General features: G+C 32.6%; 1 protein-coding gene across 1 annotated transcript in view; it reads right to left on the reverse strand.

Moving 5' to 3' along the window:
- The window catches only part of CDH9 (cadherin 9), a 79,486-nt gene that overhangs the window by 13,165 nt on the left and 46,263 nt on the right, over window positions 1–20,058 (reverse strand). Inside the window, exons 3-6 of the mRNA XM_079918743.1 lie at window positions 18,538–18,657; window positions 17,519–17,686; window positions 15,193–15,380; window positions 14,019–14,272 (exon numbers count right to left, since the gene is read on the reverse strand). Coding sequence (XP_079774869.1) covers window positions 14,019–14,272; window positions 15,193–15,380; window positions 17,519–17,686; window positions 18,538–18,657 — 730 coding nt within the window. The remainder of the gene's footprint in view (window positions 1–14,018; window positions 14,273–15,192; window positions 15,381–17,518; window positions 17,687–18,537; window positions 18,658–20,058) is intronic.

A 20,058-nucleotide genomic window follows, 5' to 3' on the forward strand; every position in this document is an offset into this window, starting at 1 on the left:
AGTTTTAAAAAAAGATCATTGGCATAATTTTTTGAATGAATATGTTTTGCAGAAACAGGAGCCAATCACATAGGCAGCAAAAATAACAAGGTAAAAAGATCACAAGTGAGCTGACACTGTGGAAGCTGACTCTGGTTCTAGTTTGTTTGTTTGTTTTTTAAGCTCTACAATTAAGAATTAAACACATAGCAGATCCCTATATTTTCATCTACTACAAAAAATGTAAATTAAATTACACCAGAACAAATCAGTAATATGTAGGAATACATCAAAGATAGTATTCCTTTTCCTTTCCTGAATTCCAGGTACATTTTCCACTAAGTCAATATAATTAGGCTATGAGTTTGCTCATTCCTTTCCAGCTACTGCTTTCCAGAAATGTGTTTTCTAGCTACAAACTATGAAACCTTCCTTGAGAATGGCTATACTGCTTCAACAAATAGTTCAAACCTTTATTTTTTTCCAAATATTATTGACATGATTTTAAAATTACTATTATTTTACTCTAATAAAATCAAGCAAATATTAAAGAAGTACTGGTATATATGAAGGCACTTATTCCAGTTTATGGTGGAATCATGTACATTTTATGGTGACATAACTAAATTTCTCACCAGCAAGTTTGTTTTGTATTTACTTCTCTATTTGACTGCGGTAGAACTGATTTCTTCTAAAATTCGTTGAACCTTTAAATATGTTGAGCATAAAATTGGTGTGAAATGAGACAACATGTTCTTTCAGAACCTGTAAAGCTATAATCAACCCTATAACTTAGGAAATCCATGATTACTAATGAGGTGAAGTGGAGCTGACAACAGCTGCTAATTGTAACCATAATCTTATGTTGCAAGTGGCAGATGTATTTCAGAAAATATGTTTGTTGAACAGATTTACTGGTGGGTGAGAATTACTTCCCAAACTTTCCCTGGAAAATGTTCCATGATGTTTATCATAGCCTATTTCTGCTCTGGGGATCAGTCATCCTTCTAAATGCTATCAGAGCAAATGAAAGAGTTAAATATTATAATGTTGTCTCCTTGTTGAATTATTGCTGTTTTTTCACATTATAATTGAATATCTAAAGCTTTTTTTTTGCATACATTTTTATGCTAACAGGAATCAGTCTAATGTTATATTTTCAGGCATGGCCTTATATTTTGTCAGACTTGACAGTATAATTTTAGGAACATAATTTCAGATTCATTTGTTCTCCAAATATTTTTCTTCCCTTTGTCATAATTCTTGAGATTTTACAGGGAAAACTACTGCTCATTGTTTTTTCAAGACTTGAGTACCCTATAAAAAGTAAATATTTTTGGAAGAGCTATGGACTTAAAAAGGTATTAGCCACTTTTATATACCATAAAACAAGGTTGCAAGTTTTACTATCAGTCTCTGATCAAGAAATTTTTCTCCTAAAATTGTATCATGAGGAAATTATCAGATATATATCTCCAGACAATCTAAATTTTCATCAGTGATGCATTACCTACATGATAGTATGTTATCTATACAATAGAAGTTTATCAAGAACTGTAATGACATTAGCAAATATTCACAATTAGTAAAATACATAAACCCATATATATTATATAAGCTCTACTTAATTAAAAAAATAGGAGATTGATAAACTGTTTAAAAGATGAAGTACTTGATGGAAGTAGAATAAATAGCACTGGAGTATCTACTGAGGGGAAAGTTATAGATGTCTTATTTGCTACAAAATTACCTATGCAATCCATTTTTTCTAAAATGAATGGCTACAATTATATTATCAAAAACATGTTCAAAATGATATTTTGAATGTCCTCTTCAAATATAAAATGACAGGGGCTGGATTTACCACACACACACACACAAACACACACACACACACCCTGCCAAAACCCACTAAAATCCAAATAAAAAATATATATGAAACAATTAGTTTTGAAGCATTGGATACCAGGAGACAGAGAGGGTAATTCCTGAGAAAGGAGGAAGAAATGAGGTGATCCTCAAAACTGGCTGCTGCCTGGGAGGGTTTCTAAACAATAATGTAGGAAGTGGGAGCCCAGATGGAGCCTGTCAATCCCTTGAATTCAGGAGATAATGCTGAGAGTCCAGGGAGACCAAGGTGGGTAGAATTTGCTGGGCAGAGGACTTCATAGGATAGAGCTTCACAGAGAGAGAGCCACAGAAATATTAAGAGGATCCTGCTCAACTCTTCAGCTGAGTGCTAATCAGAGCATGCATGAGAGCAGATAAAATGAAGCCATAGATGTAACCAATTATAAGGGCCAGAGGGAGCACAATTGAACTGGCATGTGTCTGGAAATAATTCCCATCAGCCAAAGTAGAAAACTCATAACTCATGGGGCTTTGGTAGAATTTCAGAACTGTCTTACTTGATTTATGGGGCAAAATTAGATCTAGACAAAGGGCTGCTAAAGCAAGGGCCAAAAGGTTTAAGCTGTTTCAAGTAACTTAGCCACACATCTGAACACAGATCAATAGTATTTATAGAAATGAAAAGCTATCACACAGTTAACACAGCATAAACACAATACTTGTCAGGCAATCAAAAATCACAGGTAAGCAAAAAGGGAAATGTGACTGCAAAGAAAAATCTGTCAATTGAAACTAACCCAGAAATGACACGGTTGACAGAATTAGCTGACAGTGGTATTTAAAAAGTTATTTAAAATGCATTCTCTATATTTAACTAGAGGAAAAGTTAAGGAAATAATATAGGTAGATAAATAGATAGATATAGATATATATCTTCCATAGAACTTCTAGAGGAGAAACTACAGTCTGTGAGTTGAAAATTATACTCTGATGGAATTAAAGCAGGTTAGATATTGCAGGAAAAAAAAATAGTAAACTTGAAGATGAATGGGAAATATTTTAAATGATTAAGGTGGGGGGATTTAAAAATTAGAGCACCAGTGAGCTGTGTTGCACTTTCAAGACACCTAACATAATTAAATGATCTAAAAGAGAGGAGGGTAGGGTAAAATTATTGAAGAAAGAGTGGTTGAAAAGTTTTCCAAGTTTGAGAAAACTCATAAACTCACAGATCCAAGAAGCTTAATAAACTTCAAGTACAAAATATATGAAGCATATTATAGAAAATCACATCGTAATCAAATTGCTTAAAACCAGTGACAAAATTTAAATGCATCCTAAGGAACAACTAAGTTACAAAGAGAAAAAATAAACATAAAGGCAGTGAAAAATCTTTACTATAGAGCTAGGAAAAAAAAAAAAAACTACCCTCAATCTAAAATTCTATACCCAGCAAAAAAAAAAAAAAAAAAAAAAGAAATGAAAGAGTGATAACATAAAAAAGGAAATAAAAAGGAATGCAAAATAAAATACAGTATTAATCCAAAGAAAGCAGAAAATAAGAAAGATGAAACAAAGATTGAGCAATAAGAAAACAAATAGCAAGATGATAAATTAAACCTAATAGTATCAATAGTCACATTAAATATACATGGTCTAAACATCACAATTAAAAGGAACAGAATGTTACATTGTGCAATAAAGCAAAACACAACTATATGATTCTATAAGGAACATATTTTAAATACAAAAGCAGAAATTGACTAATAACATCATACTTAATAATGAAAAACTAATTTCTTCATAAGACAAGGAGGAAGGAAAGGACTTCTCTTCTTATCACTTCTATTTAGCATTGTCCTGGACGTTCTTGCCAGTGCAATAAAGCAACAAAAAAATATAAAATATGTTCTTGATATATAGACATAAAACCACAAAACATGGCTGAAAAAACCCTCCATGAGTGGAGAAATGCACATTGTATATGGATTAATATATTCAATATCATTAAGTTATTATCAATTCTGCCTACATTGATCAATGGACTCAACACAATCCCAATGAAAATTTCAGGAGACTCTTTTATAGCACTTGATATATGAAAATGTAAAGGGCCTAGAATTACCAAGCAACTTCAGGTAGGAAAAAAAAAAAGTTAAATGACGAATACTACCTAATTTACAGACTTTTTTTGTAAAGCTATACAACAGTGTGCCATTTTTGTAAACATAGATAAATATATAATTGGAATAGAAGAGACAGTCCAGAGTTAGTTTCATACTTATATAAACAATTGAGTTTTGACAAATGTACAAAGTTTATTCAGTGAAAAGTATAGTCTTTTCAACCAATGGTGCAGGAAACATATAGGAAACTAACCATATACAAAAAAGAAAAAAAAACTTTGATCCATAACTCACACCATATAAAAATTAACTTAAAATGAATCATAGATATAAATATGACTAAAAGCAATAAATCTCCTACATGAAAAAAAACAGAATGAGAATTTTGAGATTAGGCAGATGCTTCCTATATAAGACACTAAAAGCTTCATCCATAAATGTAAAAGTTAATAAACTGGATTTTATTAAAATTGAGAATTTTTGCTTTTTGAAAGTCACTTTAAGGAAATGGATATACAATCCACTGACTTGGGGAGAATATATTTGCAAATCATATATCTGATAAAGGACTTGTATCCAGTGTGTGTGTGTTTGTGTGTGTTTGTGTGTGTGTGTGTGTGTGTGTGTGTGTGTGTGTGTGTGTGTCTTCAAATCAATAACAAAGACATAACCCAGTAAAATTTAGGCAAATTTTGAATAGACACTTCATCAAAAAACAGATATTGGTGACATATAAACATATGAAAAAAATGCTCAACATCATTAGCCATAAAGGTAATGGAGATATTATTATACATCTATTAGAATGGCTAAAATTAAAATAGTTGACAGTACCAAGGGTTGGTGAGGATGTAGAGAAATTGGAACCATCACACATGCTGATAGGAATTTAAAATTGTATAACCATTTTAAAAGTTAGACATATAACCACCACATGTTCCAATCATAACCCTCCTAGATATTTACTCTAGAAAAGTGAATGCATGTAACTATACAAATACTGATACACAAATATTTGTATGTGTACTTATATACAAATGTGTGTAAATGTATTATAATATCCAAGTATTTGAAACAACTCAAAATATCAATGAATAAGTACAGATAAGCAATGAACAGATAAGCAAATTGTGGTATTTCCACACTTTGGAATACTATTCAGCAATTAGAAAATTAAACTATTAATGTACACAACAATACGGAAAATCTCAAGATAGTTATGCTAAATGAAAGAAGTTGGACAGAAGAGAATAAATACTGTATGATTTCATTTGTATAAAGTCAAGAAAATCCAATCAAATTTAATCTATATTGCCATAAAGTAGTTCATTGTTTGCCTGGGAACAGGGTTTGGTTCCAGGATGTTTGGGAGGGAAGTATTACAAAGGGGAATTAGGAAACTTTGGGGGACGATTTTGGGGATATTTTAATAGGTGTACTAACATGCTTCACCCACCAGTGGGCTGGCACTTGCCGTGGGACCAGCCTCATCAGCCAGTGGGCAGGCACAAGCCCCAGGACCCCCTGGGCCCCATCCCTACCCCACAGAAGGCTGGCACCAACTCTGGGGCCCCTGGTCCCTGAAACCAGAGACTCCAAGACCCAGCTCTGCCACTAGTGCCCAGAACTAGCCACAGTACCCAACATCACCCACTTGTGGGCAGACACCAGTCCAGGGATCCCCTGGGACCTCGCCCTGTCCAACAACAGGCTGACATGAAATTCAGGATCCCTGGCCCCACAATCACCCCAGTCACCAACTCTGCCCCCCTGTGGGCCAGTAATAGCCCCGGGATATCTGGGGCCCCAGAGCCAGCTACCATGTCACCCTGCCCCTTGAGACCCAGCAGCCTGCAGCCTCCACACAAGGCAGAGCCTGGTAACCAACTAGACCTGGGGCCAGCCACTCCTACCAGACCATCTGCAATACTCAATCTGCCTCAACAGAAGAACCATGCAGGCCACATGAGGGCACCCCTAGAGGATATAGCTCTGGTGACTAGAGGGGAGTGCACTGCTGGAGCACATGGGACATCTACTACAAAAGGTCACTTCCAGGGTCAGGAAATGTAACCAACCTACCAAATACATAGAAATAAAAACAGCAGATTAGGCAAAATGAGGTGACAGAGCAATATGTTCCAAATGAAGGAACAAGATAATACCCCACAAGGAGTAAGTGAAGTGGAGAGAAGCAATCAACACAATAAAGAGTTCAAGGTAATGATCATAAAAATGTTCAAAGAACTTGGGAGAAGATTGGATGAACAAAGTGACAAGTTAGAAGATTTTAACAAAGAGTTAAGAAAATATAAAGAAGAACCAAAATACATGAGGAATACAATAACTGAAATAAAAAATAGACCAGAATGAATCAACAGATTAGATGATAGATAGAAGAACAGATCAGGAAGCTGGAAGAAGACAGAGTAGTGGAAATCACTGAAGCTGAACAACAAAAAGAAAAAAAATAATAAAAATAAAGGAGGACAAATTAAGAGACCTCTAGTACAACATTAAGCATACTAAGATTCACATTTTGGGGTCCAGAAGGAGAAGAGAGAGAAAGGGGCAGAGAACATATTTGAAGACATTATAGCAGAAAACTTCCCTAACCTGAGAAAGGGAACAGGCATTCAGGCCAAGAAGCAGAGTCCAAAACAGGATCAACCCAAAGAGGACCACACCAAGATATATTATAACTAAATTACAAAAATTAAAGATAAGGAGAGAATATTAAAAGCAGCAAGGAAAAAGCCACAAATTATGTACAAGGGAATTCCCATAAGGCTATCAGTCAGCTTTTCAGCAGTTACTATACAGGCCAGAAGGGGGTGACACAGTATATTTAAAGTGATGAAAAGGGAAAAACCTACAAGCAATAATACTCTCCCGGGTAAGGTTTCATTCAGATTTGATGGAGATATCAAAAGTTTTACAGACAAGCCAAAACTAAAGAGTTCAGCACCACCAAACCAAATTTAAAGAAAAAGGATTTCTCTGAGTAGGAAAGAAAAGCAGGACTAGAAATAGAAAATTACAAAAGGAAAAATCTCTTTTGTAAAGATAAGTATACAGTAAAGGTGGTAAATCAACGATGTATGAAGCTAGTAGGAAGGTTAAAAGACCAAAGTGGTAAAATCATCTATATATATATATAATAAATAACTAAGGGATACACAAAACAAAAAGATGTAAAATATGATGTCAAAACAGTAAATGTGGAGTGGGGCTGGGGAGTAAAAAATGCAGGGTTGTTAAAGTTTGAGTTTAAGAGATCTGAAACTTAAAATAATCATATATATATGGATGGCTATATATAAACCTCATGGTAACAACCTCACGGTAACTCTCAACAAACAAAAGTTCAGGACCAGATGTCTTCACAGATGAATTCTACCAAACATTTATAGAAGAGTTATTACCTATCCTTCTCAAATTATTCCAAAAATTTAAAGAAGAATGAATAATTGCGAACTCATACCAAGAGGCCAGCATCATCCTGATACCACTCAAGCATCTATAGCAGATACATACATGCAAATGAGAAAGGAATCCAAGCAAAACACTAAAGGCAGCCATCAAATCAAAAGGGACAAGAGAAAATGAAGAAGAAAGGAACAAAAAAGAACTATAAAACCACCCCTAAACAATTAACAAAATGGCAGTAGGTACTTACCTGCAATTACTTTAAATGTAAATGGACTAAGTGAAAAAAACATAATGACCCAAAACCTTTGGGATACAGCAAAAACAAGTCTAAGAGGAAGTTTATAGCAAGAAAAGCCTATCTCAGGAAACAAGAAAAACCTCAAAGAAACAACCTAACTTTACATCTAAAGGAACTAGGAAAAGAAGAAAAAATAAAATCCAAAGTTAGTAGAAGGAAAGCAGTTATAAAGATAAGAGCAGAAATAAATGAAATAGAGACCAAAAAAAAAAAAAACACAATAGGAAAGATCAATAAAACTAGGAGCTGGTTCTTGGTAAAGATAAACAAAATTGATAAACTTTTAGCCAGACTCTTTAAGAAGAAAGAGAGAGGGCCCAAATTAACAAAATCAGAAATGAAAAAGGAGAAGTTACAACCTACATCACAGAAATACAAAGGATCATAAGAGATTATTATGAACAATTATACACCGAGAAAATGGACAACCTAGAAGAAATGGACAAATTCTTAGAAATGTGCAACCTCCCAAGATTGAACCAGGAAGAAATAGAAAATTATTATTTTATTACCAGTAATAAAATTGAATCAGTAATTAAAAAAAAAATCCCAACAAGCAAAAATCCAGGACCAGATATTTTCTCAGATGAATGCTACCAAACATTTATAGAAGAGTTAACACCAATCTCTCAAACTATATTCCAAAAAATTAAAAAGGATAAGAGGTCAGCATCATCCTGATACCAAAACCAGATGAAGATAACACAAAAAAATTACAAGCCTATACCACTGATGAACAAAGATGCAAGAATCCATAACAAAATGTTAGCAAAATGAATTCAACAATACATTAAAAGGTTCATACCCCATGATCAAATGGGGTTTATCCCAGGGAAGAAAGGATGGTTCAGTATTTGCAAATCAATGTGATATATCACATTAACAAATTGAAGAATAAAAATCATATGATCTTTCAATAGATGCAGAAAAAGCTTTTGACAAAATTCAACATTCATTTATATAAGAAAAAAACTCTCCACAAAGTGGGTGTAGATGGACTATACCTCAACATAAAGAAGGCCATATATTACAAGCCCACAGCTAAAATCATACTCAGTGTTGAAAAGCTGAAAGAGTTTCTCTAAAATCAGTAACAAGACCTGGATACACACTTTCACCACTTTTATTCAACATAGTTTTGGAAGTCCTAGCCACAGCAGTCAGACAAGAAAAAGAAATAAAAGTCATCCAGATGAGAAAGGAAGAATAAAAACTGTCACTGTTTGCAGATGACATGATACTACACTTAGAAAATCCTAAAGATGCCACCAAAAAAATACTAGAACTCATCAATAATTTGGTAAAGTTGGAAGATACAAAATTATTGATAATATACAGAAATCTGTTGTATTTCTAGACACTAAAAATGAACTATCAGAAAGAGAAATTAAGAAGACAATACCATTTACAATCACATCAAAAAGAATAAAATACATAGGAATAAATCTAAAGAGGTTAAGGACCTGTACTTGCTAAACTATGCAACACTGATGAAAGAAATTGAAGAATACACAAACAGATGGAAAGATATACCATGTTCATGGATTATAAGAATCAGTTCTGTGTATAATGTATATAAAATATCCATATTCCCTAAGGCAACCTACAGAATCAATACAATCTCTATCAAAATACCAAAGTGATTTCTCACAGAGCTAGAAGAAATATTCTAAAATTTGTATGAAACATGAAAGACCCTGAATAGCCAAAACAATCTTGAGAAAGAAGAACAAAGCTGGAGGTATCATGAGCTCTGATTTCAAACTATACTACAAAGCTACAGCAATCAAAACAGTATGGTACTCGTACAAAAACAGGCACATAAATCATTGAAACAGAATAGAGAGCCCAGAAGTGAACCTGCACTTACATGGGCAATCTACCACAAAGGAGGCAAAAATATACAATGGAGAAAAGATAGTCTCTTCAATGAGTGGTTGTGGGAAAACTGGACGGATACATGTAGAAGAATCAAACTGGACTACTTTTACACACCATGCATAAAAATAAATTCAAAATGGATTAAAGACTTAAATGTAAGAACTGCAACCATAAAAGTTCTAAAAGAAAACATGGGCAATAAGCTCTTTGACATTGGTCTTAGTAATACTTTTTGGATATATCTACTCAAGCAAGGGAAACAAAAGCAAAAATAAATAAATGGGACTTAATCAAACTAAAAAGTTTTTGACCAGTGAAAGAAACAATCAACAAAATGAAATGGCTGCCTACTGAATGGAAGAAGGTATCTGCAAATGATAGATCCAATAAGTGGTTAATAGCCAAAATATACAAAAACCAAACAACCTGTTTAAAAGATGGGCAGAGGTTCTAAATAGACGTGTTTTCAAAGCCATGTAGATGGTGAACAGGCACATGAAAAGATGCTCAACATCACTCATCATCAGGGAAATGCAAATCAAAACCACAGTGAGATATCACCTCGCAACTGTCATAATGCTATTATCAAAAAACAACAAACAACAAAGGTTGACAGGATGTGTACAAAAGGGAACTCTCATGCACTGTTGGTGGGAATATAAATTGGTGCAGCCAATATGGGAAACAGTGTGGAGATTCATCAAAACTATTAAAACCAAACTACCATATGATCCAGCAATTCCACCTGGATATTTATCCAAAGAAAAAGAAAACACTCATTAGAAAAGATATATGCACCCCTACGTTTATTGCAGCATTATTTACAATATCCAAGATATGGAAGCAACCTAAGTTCCCAGTGGTAAATGAATGGATAAAGAAGATGTGGTATATATGCATATATACACAATGGAATATTACTTAGCCATCAAAAGAATGAAATTATGCCATTTGTGACAGCATGGATGGATCTAGAGTAAATAAAATAAGTCAGACAGAGAAAGACACATACTGTATGATTTTGCTTGTATGTGAAATGTAAAAAGCAAAACAAATGATCAAACATAACAAAACAGAAACAGTTATAGATACAGAGAACAGATAATTTCCAGAGGGGAAGGTATAGGGGAGGAAAGAAGTAGGTGAGGGAGATTAAGAGGTACAAACTTCTACTTGGCAAATAAATGAGCCATAGGTATGAAATGTATAGTGTGGGGAATATAGTTAATAACTATGTAATAGCTTTGTAAGGTGGCAGATGGTAGCTAGACTTATCATGGTGATCATTTTGAAATGTATAGACATTTTGAATTACTATGTTGCTCAACAGGAAAAAACATAGTGTTGTAAGAAAATTATACTTCAAAAACAAACTCATAAAGATCATATTTGTGGTTACCAGAGGTGGGGCTAGGTGGAGGGAGAATTGGATGAAGGCAGCCAAAAGGTACAAATTTTCAGTTATATGTAAATACTAGTGATATTGATATAATACACAACATGATAAATATAATTAACACTGCTGTATGTTATATATAGGTGTTGTTAAAGAGTAAATCCTAAGTGTTCTCTTCAGAAGGAAAAAAAAATTTTGTTTCTTTAACTTTGTATCTATATGAGATGATAGATGCTCACTAAACTTATTGCGTTAATCATTTCATGATGTATGCACATCAAATCGTTATGCTGTACACCTTAAACTTTTACAGTGCTATATGTCAATTATATCTCAATAAAGCTGGAAGGAAAAAAAAGAAATTGCCTATTGTGGGAAATGGCAAAAATGATGAAAAACTAGACCAAATTCTCAGGGACAAAAGCCATATTTTGCTTTTTGTATAATTTTGTCCTTGAGGCTTTGCTTTGTACCACTGAGGTCGGTCAAAGCAGTTTATGAATGTGAAACAATATTAATTATCTCTAATAATTTGGTCAGTAAGAAAGCAAAATATATCTGGTAAAGATATATTGGCTGTGCATTCAGATCATCAGTAGTTTAAACTTCAGTCTGCTAATTATTTGTTCAGTGTCCTTAGTAAAGTTCCTTAAACTCTTTGCATCTCAATTTATGGTTTTTAAAATGTAGGTGTACTTGTCAATTCCAAACTGCCAATCTATCCCTCCTCCTCCCCCTTCCCCCCTGTTTAACCATAAGTTCGTTCTCTAAGTCTGTGAGCCTGACTACTGTATTTAAAATTAGATAATCAATAAGGACCTACTGTACAGCACAGGAAACTTGGCTGCGTGTTCTGTAATAACCAAAATGGGAAAAGAATTTGAAAAAATAATAGATACATAAATATGTCTAACTGAATCACTTTGCTGTGCAACTGAAACTAACACATTGTTAATCAACTTTGCTCCAATATAAAATAAAACTTTTAAAAAATGTAGGTGATAATAGTTATACTCACCTTATAATGTTGTGATGAGGTTTAAATGATCTAATAAATATAAAGCTCTTTGGATAGTCTCCAGCTCATAGCAAGGGCTCAATAAATGATAACAATTATTTTATAGAGGAAAGGATAGGCAAAATATTTGTCTCATGTCATGAATCTGGTGCCACAATTGAAGTAGAAAAGACATTGACTACTATTTTTTGAAAATTGCAAAATCTATCAAGAACAGATACTTACTGAGCATTTATAGCTATTGGTATGGACATTCCCTTATCCATTTTTAATATAAGTGGTGATTTATTTCTACTGCAATATTGCAAAGAACACACACAAAAAATGCACATATAAGAGTTGCCAAAACCAATCAGCCACACTCAATTTCAGTAAAAAATAAATAAACATTTTGGATATAAAAGTGCTGGAACATATGTGTAGACCACTGGAAAACTAGATTACTTATTCATTTCATTTTAGGAGTTTTGTTTTATATAATACGAAAATTTTAAATTAATCCATTTCATGTATGCTGATACAAAAGTGTCAGTAAAATAATCTTTTATGCATTGGTATCATTATGTCATGTTTTTAAATTAATTAACAATACACAAAATATATAATTTAAACCTGAACATTTATTTAAAAGAGAAAGTTAAGTCAATTCTATTCTAATTAACCTAAAACTAACCAAATATTTCAAGCTAAACTCTGAGTACTAACTACAGATTAAAATTTCACAAACTTTCTTTATTTTAAAAATATATTAATTGACCAACAAATTAAATATAAATTAGGGCATATTTAGTTCAACAAACGTTGCTTTGTAAATTAACATGAATAGTTATTACATCTTAAACTAAATTTAATACTTATAAACTCAGTATTGTGCTCACTGATTTTCTATGTGATGGTATGACATGAATTCCAGGAAATCTGGGCATTCCCAATAAATACTTAACCATTTATTTTCCTTAATTAAAAATTAAATTTGATCAAAAAATTTATTGAAATATAGTTTATTTACTACAATATTGTGTTAGTTTTAGGTATATAGCAAAATGATTCAGTTATATATACATATAAATATATATATTATTTTTTTTACATTCCCTTCCATTACAGGTTATTACAAGATATTTAGTACAGTTCCATATGCTATACAGTCGGTCCTTGTTGGATAAAAATTAAATTTTAAACAAAGCATAATTTTAGGTATTTTACTAGCCACACATTAACAGACAATATATTATTTGTCTGTCTCTTTTGTCTTCATCAACATACCTACCCATCTTCATCCACCCATCCTATTCATCCATTTATGTCACAACTATATTTATATTCTCCTTAAGCATAGTTTCTGGCATATTTGAAAACTTTTAAATGGTTAATACAATATTCAAATTTTGGGAAAGTATTACACTATTCTGCAGTATACTATACCAATTTTTAATAGTTTTACTGTTCTCAAATATCACTCATTTTACCAATTCTCTGTTTTATTAATGGAATATAATTGATATTTTGCTTCTCAAAAATTTTGATGTAAAATGTGCCTAGGGACTATTTTCAAAAGACGTTTTTCATCAGTTTTCAAGGTATCTCTTAAGCTTTTCTAGAAGAACTTCTTTTCAAATGTATTTGTTTAGATATCTTATTATTTGAACTATGATTTATCAAAGAAGGGCAATGAGGCAAGAATTACATCAATAACTAAGGGATTAGAATCATGGACACTGGAGCCAGACAGCCTGAACCTCAAACCCAGCTTTGCCAGTGACTAATTAGTTGGCAAGTTATTTAAATGTTCAGTACTTTAGTCTTATCATTTACAAAAGATATAATAACAGGAGCTACCTTGTAATATGTGATAAGAGTCAAATGAAATAATATATCCAGAGCACTTAGAAGACTGCCCAGCTAAAAGTCTGTGCTATGGAAGTGTTTGGTTGTATTACTGTACTTGATCATACATGGTACATTTTTTTTTCACACAGCTTATAAATAGTGAGGTTATCATTTTTCTTCAAACTTAAGTTTTCTCAAAATACTTACTTTATTAAATTGTTCATGGCATCTGGGTCATATGCTGTAACCTGTCCAATGATGCTGCCTTCCTTTACATCTTCATCTACTTCTATCAAGTAAAAAATTTTACTGAACACAGGAGGCTCATCCGTATCTTCCACAGATATTTTGACCACAGCTGTGTCTTTGAAAGGTCCCAGGTACAGGAATCGTGGATCAGGGTGAGTGTTACTTGCATCCACTTTTAAAGTGTACAGCATTTTGTTTTCATAATCTAAATTCTGAAGTTAAATAAAATAAGAAAAATTAGTATAATATAGCAGACATAAAAATGGAAGACAATTTCAAAATTTAATAACCACCTCTCTTAATAGTCCCAGTAATTCTGGTTAAATAACTTTCCCGATTATTGCTTCATGGGTATAACAAATAAATTAGGAAATTTTTTTTGCCTTACACATTTATAAGGAGTAATTCAATATAATAGTATACACATTAAGATTGATTCACACTTAGTAATGCATTTTACATTTTGGTAGTCATAGGTAAATGAAGTATTATCTAGTAAATACATAGGCTATTTATTACTATATTATTACTATTAAAGTTATAAAAATTTTAAATCAGCAGAAACATAAAATTGAGATTTAACAAACCATTCACATAAGTTGCTTCCTTAAGTCCTACAGTTCTAAAACTGTTTAAAAAAAATTATTAATCTGATCACTGTGGAAAAAAAGATGTGAATGAAAGCAGGGAAATTAGGGTGATATAAAGTAATCAGTATTTAGCTTGATTATTCTGTGTAACACTTTATAATGTTCTCTTCCACTGCTTTAAAAATCAAGCATCTTCAGCTTCATCTATTTTAATAAACCATCACACTTAACAATTTAAATATTTTAAACAGTGAATGAAATAATACCATGGAGAAATATAAAACAAAGACTTTTGAGAGTATCTAAAACTTGTTTGACTGTTGTCTACTATAAGCACAAGCTGTTGAGGTTTTATATCAGTTTTTAAGTGTCAATGATAAAGATGCTTAACTTATTTGAAGTGAAATCGCAACTATTCCCACTTATATGAAGGATAGAAGCATGTAAAGGATGGGAAAAATAAATCCTAGGCTTTTCTTCCTTGTAAAGCAAAAATAAACTATAAAGCACTCAATGAGGAAATGAAGACAGCAAGAAGAAACCTGTTTGACAGTTATAATCCCTTCCTGTGTATCCTTGTCAGTGATGACATCAAACATGTCTGCTCCGTCTCCTTCAGCAATGCTGTATTCCATCTCAGCATTTTCCCCCACATCAGGGTCATTGGCTTTTATCCTTCCAAGATGAGTTCCAAGAGGTACAGACTCAGGAGAATAAAATTGATACGTACCTGAAAATTAAATCAAAGCTGTTTCATCTTTAGATAACAAAAATCTTTCATTTCCTCTGCCTTTTTTACTTAAATAAATTAATTTCAAATTAGAGTTTTTCATATTGAATTGTAAGCCATCAAAAATTATAGATTTATTAAGTTAGAAAAATAATTTATAAAGGCAGAGTACTCTCATTTTGTAAATGAGAAATATATGTTCCAGAAAGATTAAGTGAATGTCTCAAGGTTATTTAGATAATAGATGGTAGTCCTGATATTAGAATCCAGAACTTTTGACTTAAGAGGGCAAGGACAACAATTATTTACTGCTTATCTGAAGCATTCAACATTGTCATTACACATCTTTACTTATACTAAATGATTTAGAACATGCATTATTCTTATATTCTAACTCAGGGATAGAAAAAAAGAAATCCACACACAGCAAGTTCTTTCTTTCTTTCTTTTTTTTTTTTTTGGCTTGTTAATGTCTTTAAGTGGGATATGAATGTTTCTGTCTCTTGCAGTTTCAGCCATTACATTGTCCTGTTCATGAAAGCATTTTAGTTTGTGAGGATTTATTTAAGAGATAATAGGAAAATATCACAAAAAATGTTAATGAAAGTTAGAAATGTTTTTAAACATTTAATGTATGTTGAAATCTATATAAGGCCAAAGGCCCTCTGTTAGTTTATTTAATTCTAACATTAGTCCTTATAGAATGAAGGCAGGTGTATTATCCTCAGATAAGGCTCAAGGAAATCATCCTTTAAAGCTGGGAAAAGCAGAAGGCAAAACTAAGTCTCCCTGACTTCAAAGTCTGTTCTCTTTCCAATTTGCTTGGTGGTTAAGAAGAGGGACTTCTAAATCCAACTGCCCTGGATTTGAATTTTCATCACTAGGCAAGTTAGTTAAATTCTCTAACCCTTAATTTACACATCTATAAAATAGAGATGATGATAGCTATTAACTCATAGGTTTGTTATGAAGATTCCATGAAATGACATCTTTAACATGCTTAGCCCAGTTCTTAGTTCAAGAACATTTTTACTATTACTATTAGAGTTCCAAACCTTCTGCTGAGATTATAATAGATCATAAAATTATAGAGTGGCAAGTCATTTGAGAATTCATCACATCATACTTTTTCAGTTTATGTTTAAGGAACCTGAATGCAAAGTTTAGATTTATGTTAATTAGTCTTATTATTTATATTCTCAGCAAAGTTTATTTTTTAATATTTGTCATTTGTACATGTCCACCATCTAGAGCTGTATCATCAAGTATTTCAAATTTGATTAGCTTGAAAAAAATGCTTTACTGTATTGGAATCAATGTTATAAATTGAAATTTCAGGGCCCTTAACAGAACATTTCAAGATAGGACTTCTTATAATTTTATTTGCTGCAACATAGAAATATTTTCAGCAGAGAATTAGTCTGTTTTTGTAGGACCTCATGGCTTGCAAAGAATCCATGGTTTAACATAGAAATCGTGACAACTGAAAGGCTATTAACTGATTTAATCATCACAGGTAGGTAGGTAACAGATACCAGAAAACTCTAACATATCTCATGAGAGAGATGTTATTTCATGAGATTATGGGCCAATAAGAAAGAAAAATGTGGCTAATTAAACTAACTTGCATTGATTTTAATATAGTATCTGATTTCAGAGATGTTAAAACATCAACAAACCTGTGTTTTAGAATTGATTAAATAAGGGATTATAATTCTTACATACAAACAAGAGAACTGAGGCAAGACAAGTGATAGACATGGGATTTGCAGCCTGGTGGTCAGACTTGAGAGTCCACACTCATAACCAGGAAATAGATGAGAAAAAGAACTAGATGATCATAGGAAATGTTGGGAAAGGTAGTCCGGAAAATTTTGTAACTCTTCAAAAGGTAGAAGAAGGTAATTAAAGTTGCCAAAAAGAACCTCATTTCCTTGTTTTCTCCATTACCTACTCAATGATGAAATGATCCTAGTCACTGTTAATAAATTTGTGGGAAATTGTGATATTCTGTGGGAGGAGGGGTTGTGGATTCATCTTTATCCATAAACTATTAGTGAAACTACTAGTAAAAGTATTAAACTGTTCATAGTGTGTTTGAGAAACTTTCCACATGGTATCACTGAAACCTCTCTTACTCTGGGGAAATCGAGGAGGATTGTTGTTGACGTCTGTCAGAGTGATGTTCACTGTGGTGGTTCCAGAAAGGCCTCCCATCTGGCCACCCATGTCTTTGGCTTGTATAACCACTTGGTACTGCTCTCTATTTTCTCTGCTCATGTCTGGTAATGCAGTTTTTATTATGCCTTTTGGAAAAAATAGACAAATATTTTGCAGTTCAATCATTGTGTTTTAAAATTAAGCCATGCAAGATCCATTTTACAGACATTAATCAGAACAAACAGATGATAAGATGTCAGTGTACCTAGATAAGTCTTTCAATCCATACGTAACCAATTTAACATAATTCACGGAACAGAAAAAAATTCTTCCATGGGCTGTTGTTCAGGAAAAAATTTTTGCTAGATCAATTTAATTATCCTTTTGACTAGAAAAACTAACTTTAGTCAGAAGTCTTTAGATGAATAAGCATAATTTTGATGATTGTCACATTGTTTTTGGTTTTGAGTATTTCCTAAGACATGTAATGTGTTGAATCCCTGTGAAATTTTGTATTTAATGTAATAAATTTCAACTCAAAAAATACTAGTCTAGGGCTTCCCTGGTGGCGCAGTGGTTGAGAGTCCGCCTGCCGATGCAGGGGACACGGGTTCGTGCCCCGGTCCAGGAAGATCCCACATGCCGCGGAGCGGCTGAGCCAGTGAGCCATGGCCGCTGAGCCTGCGCGTCCGGAGCCTGTGCTCCGCAACGGGAGAGGCCACGACAGTGAGAGGCCCGTGTACGGTAAAAAAACAAAAAAAAAAACAAAAAAAAACAAGAAACTCTAGGTGATTTAAATAAATACTAGTCTAAAGGGCTAAGGATTCAAATCTTTTTAAATAATAGGAATTCTGCTTCTGTATCCATGGAATAACTATCAATATAAGGAATAAATAAAAACATGATACTTAATAGCTTTTTAAATATAGAAAATCTATAAATGTGCATCCAGATGTATTGCATAATGAGAAGGAGACCAAGTATTAGATGTTGTTACCTGATTCTGGGTCCACTGAAAAATATGGCTGTCCTTGCAATATGCTGTAGACCACTTTGGCACTATTTCCATAGTTGGCGTCATCTGCATCTGTTGCAGTAACTTGTATAACAGATGTACCTACATGAATCCCCACCCAAACACAGACACTTAAGTACTTAGAAATTTGAAGCTATCTTTATGAAACCATATTACTGGGAATGTGGTGTGTTAAACCATGGTACATGTTTCAAGAAATTTGTTTAAATTATGCTGCTAAAAATCACTTATCTTTCATTTTTTTAAATTTAAATATTCCTTAATAATATTGTTACTATTATTGAGCTATCTAAAAAAGTCAAAAGCAAAATTTATCATAAAGATGAATATGCACTAATTGGTTGAAAATACTGTGACAGAAAACAATTTTTCACTGAATACAGTGCACATACAATTTTCAATTAATACATTTATTGCTAACTGGAAATGTGAATTCAAAGATAAATCCAACATTGAAAGCACTCCTGCTGCTTTTTATTCTGATAAATTAACTAAATAATGTAAATTGAAAATAAAGAGGCCCTGTTTTTATCAAGACACAAAAGGTAAAATTGCCAAAATTTTTGGTATGCAAGATATATATGATTATTGTATCTGTGCCTCTCATTGTAATGTAGTTAACATAGTCATATATAATTATACCTATTGATATGCTGTGTATTATTTGCTACACATATGTAGATCAGCAGATAGACCCCTCCAGAGTTAAGAAAGTGTATAATTGTCTCACATGCAATACGTAATTTACCAATACTCTCAGTTTAATTTTATTTTATAAAAATTAAATTATTTTCTCTTAACTTTGTCACATATAATTATGTTTTAAAAGATAAAAGAGCTTTAAAGGAGCTAGTTTTAGGAGCTAAAAGTAATGTAATATATTGATGGACCTTTCTTATATTTTCTAGAACTCTATAAAGATTCAAGGCATGATTCTAAAACTACCATTAACTAAAGCCTACCATGTATTCCTTGAGCAAAATGAGTTTGTAGGACATTTTCTAGTATATTACACACAATTTTTCAAAATGTTGACTCTGATACTTACATAGATTTAAAAATTCTTTAGAAAAAGTGAGTTTCACGTTGGCTCTGTAACCTACTTTAATATCCAGCATACATTACACACGCATAGCTTGTCTAATTGAGTTGTAGTGAATGTTTCTCAAAATTTGCATATATTTGCTTATGCAGATTCTAGAAATTAATATATTGAACATTAAGATTAAACTAACAGCTTTATTTTCCATCAGTATATTTGAATATATGAATTTAGGAAGTATTTTTATGTTTTCTCAAAATTAATTAGTGTAAGATGAGAACTTGAGCTCTTCCTCTTGAAGCCTCTGTTTCCTCAGCTGCAATGGAATTGATATGTCCTGTGAGAGGACACAGTACAATTTACTCAGTCAGTCCCAGGTGTACTGTTTTATCATTTAAAAAACATCCACTCGTGTCCCAGTTAGACCAAAGCAGAAATCA

This window comes from Stenella coeruleoalba, assembly GCF_951394435.1.
Source record: "Stenella coeruleoalba genome assembly, chromosome: 3".
NCBI classification, from domain to species: Eukaryota; Metazoa; Chordata; class Mammalia; order Artiodactyla; family Delphinidae; genus Stenella; species Stenella coeruleoalba.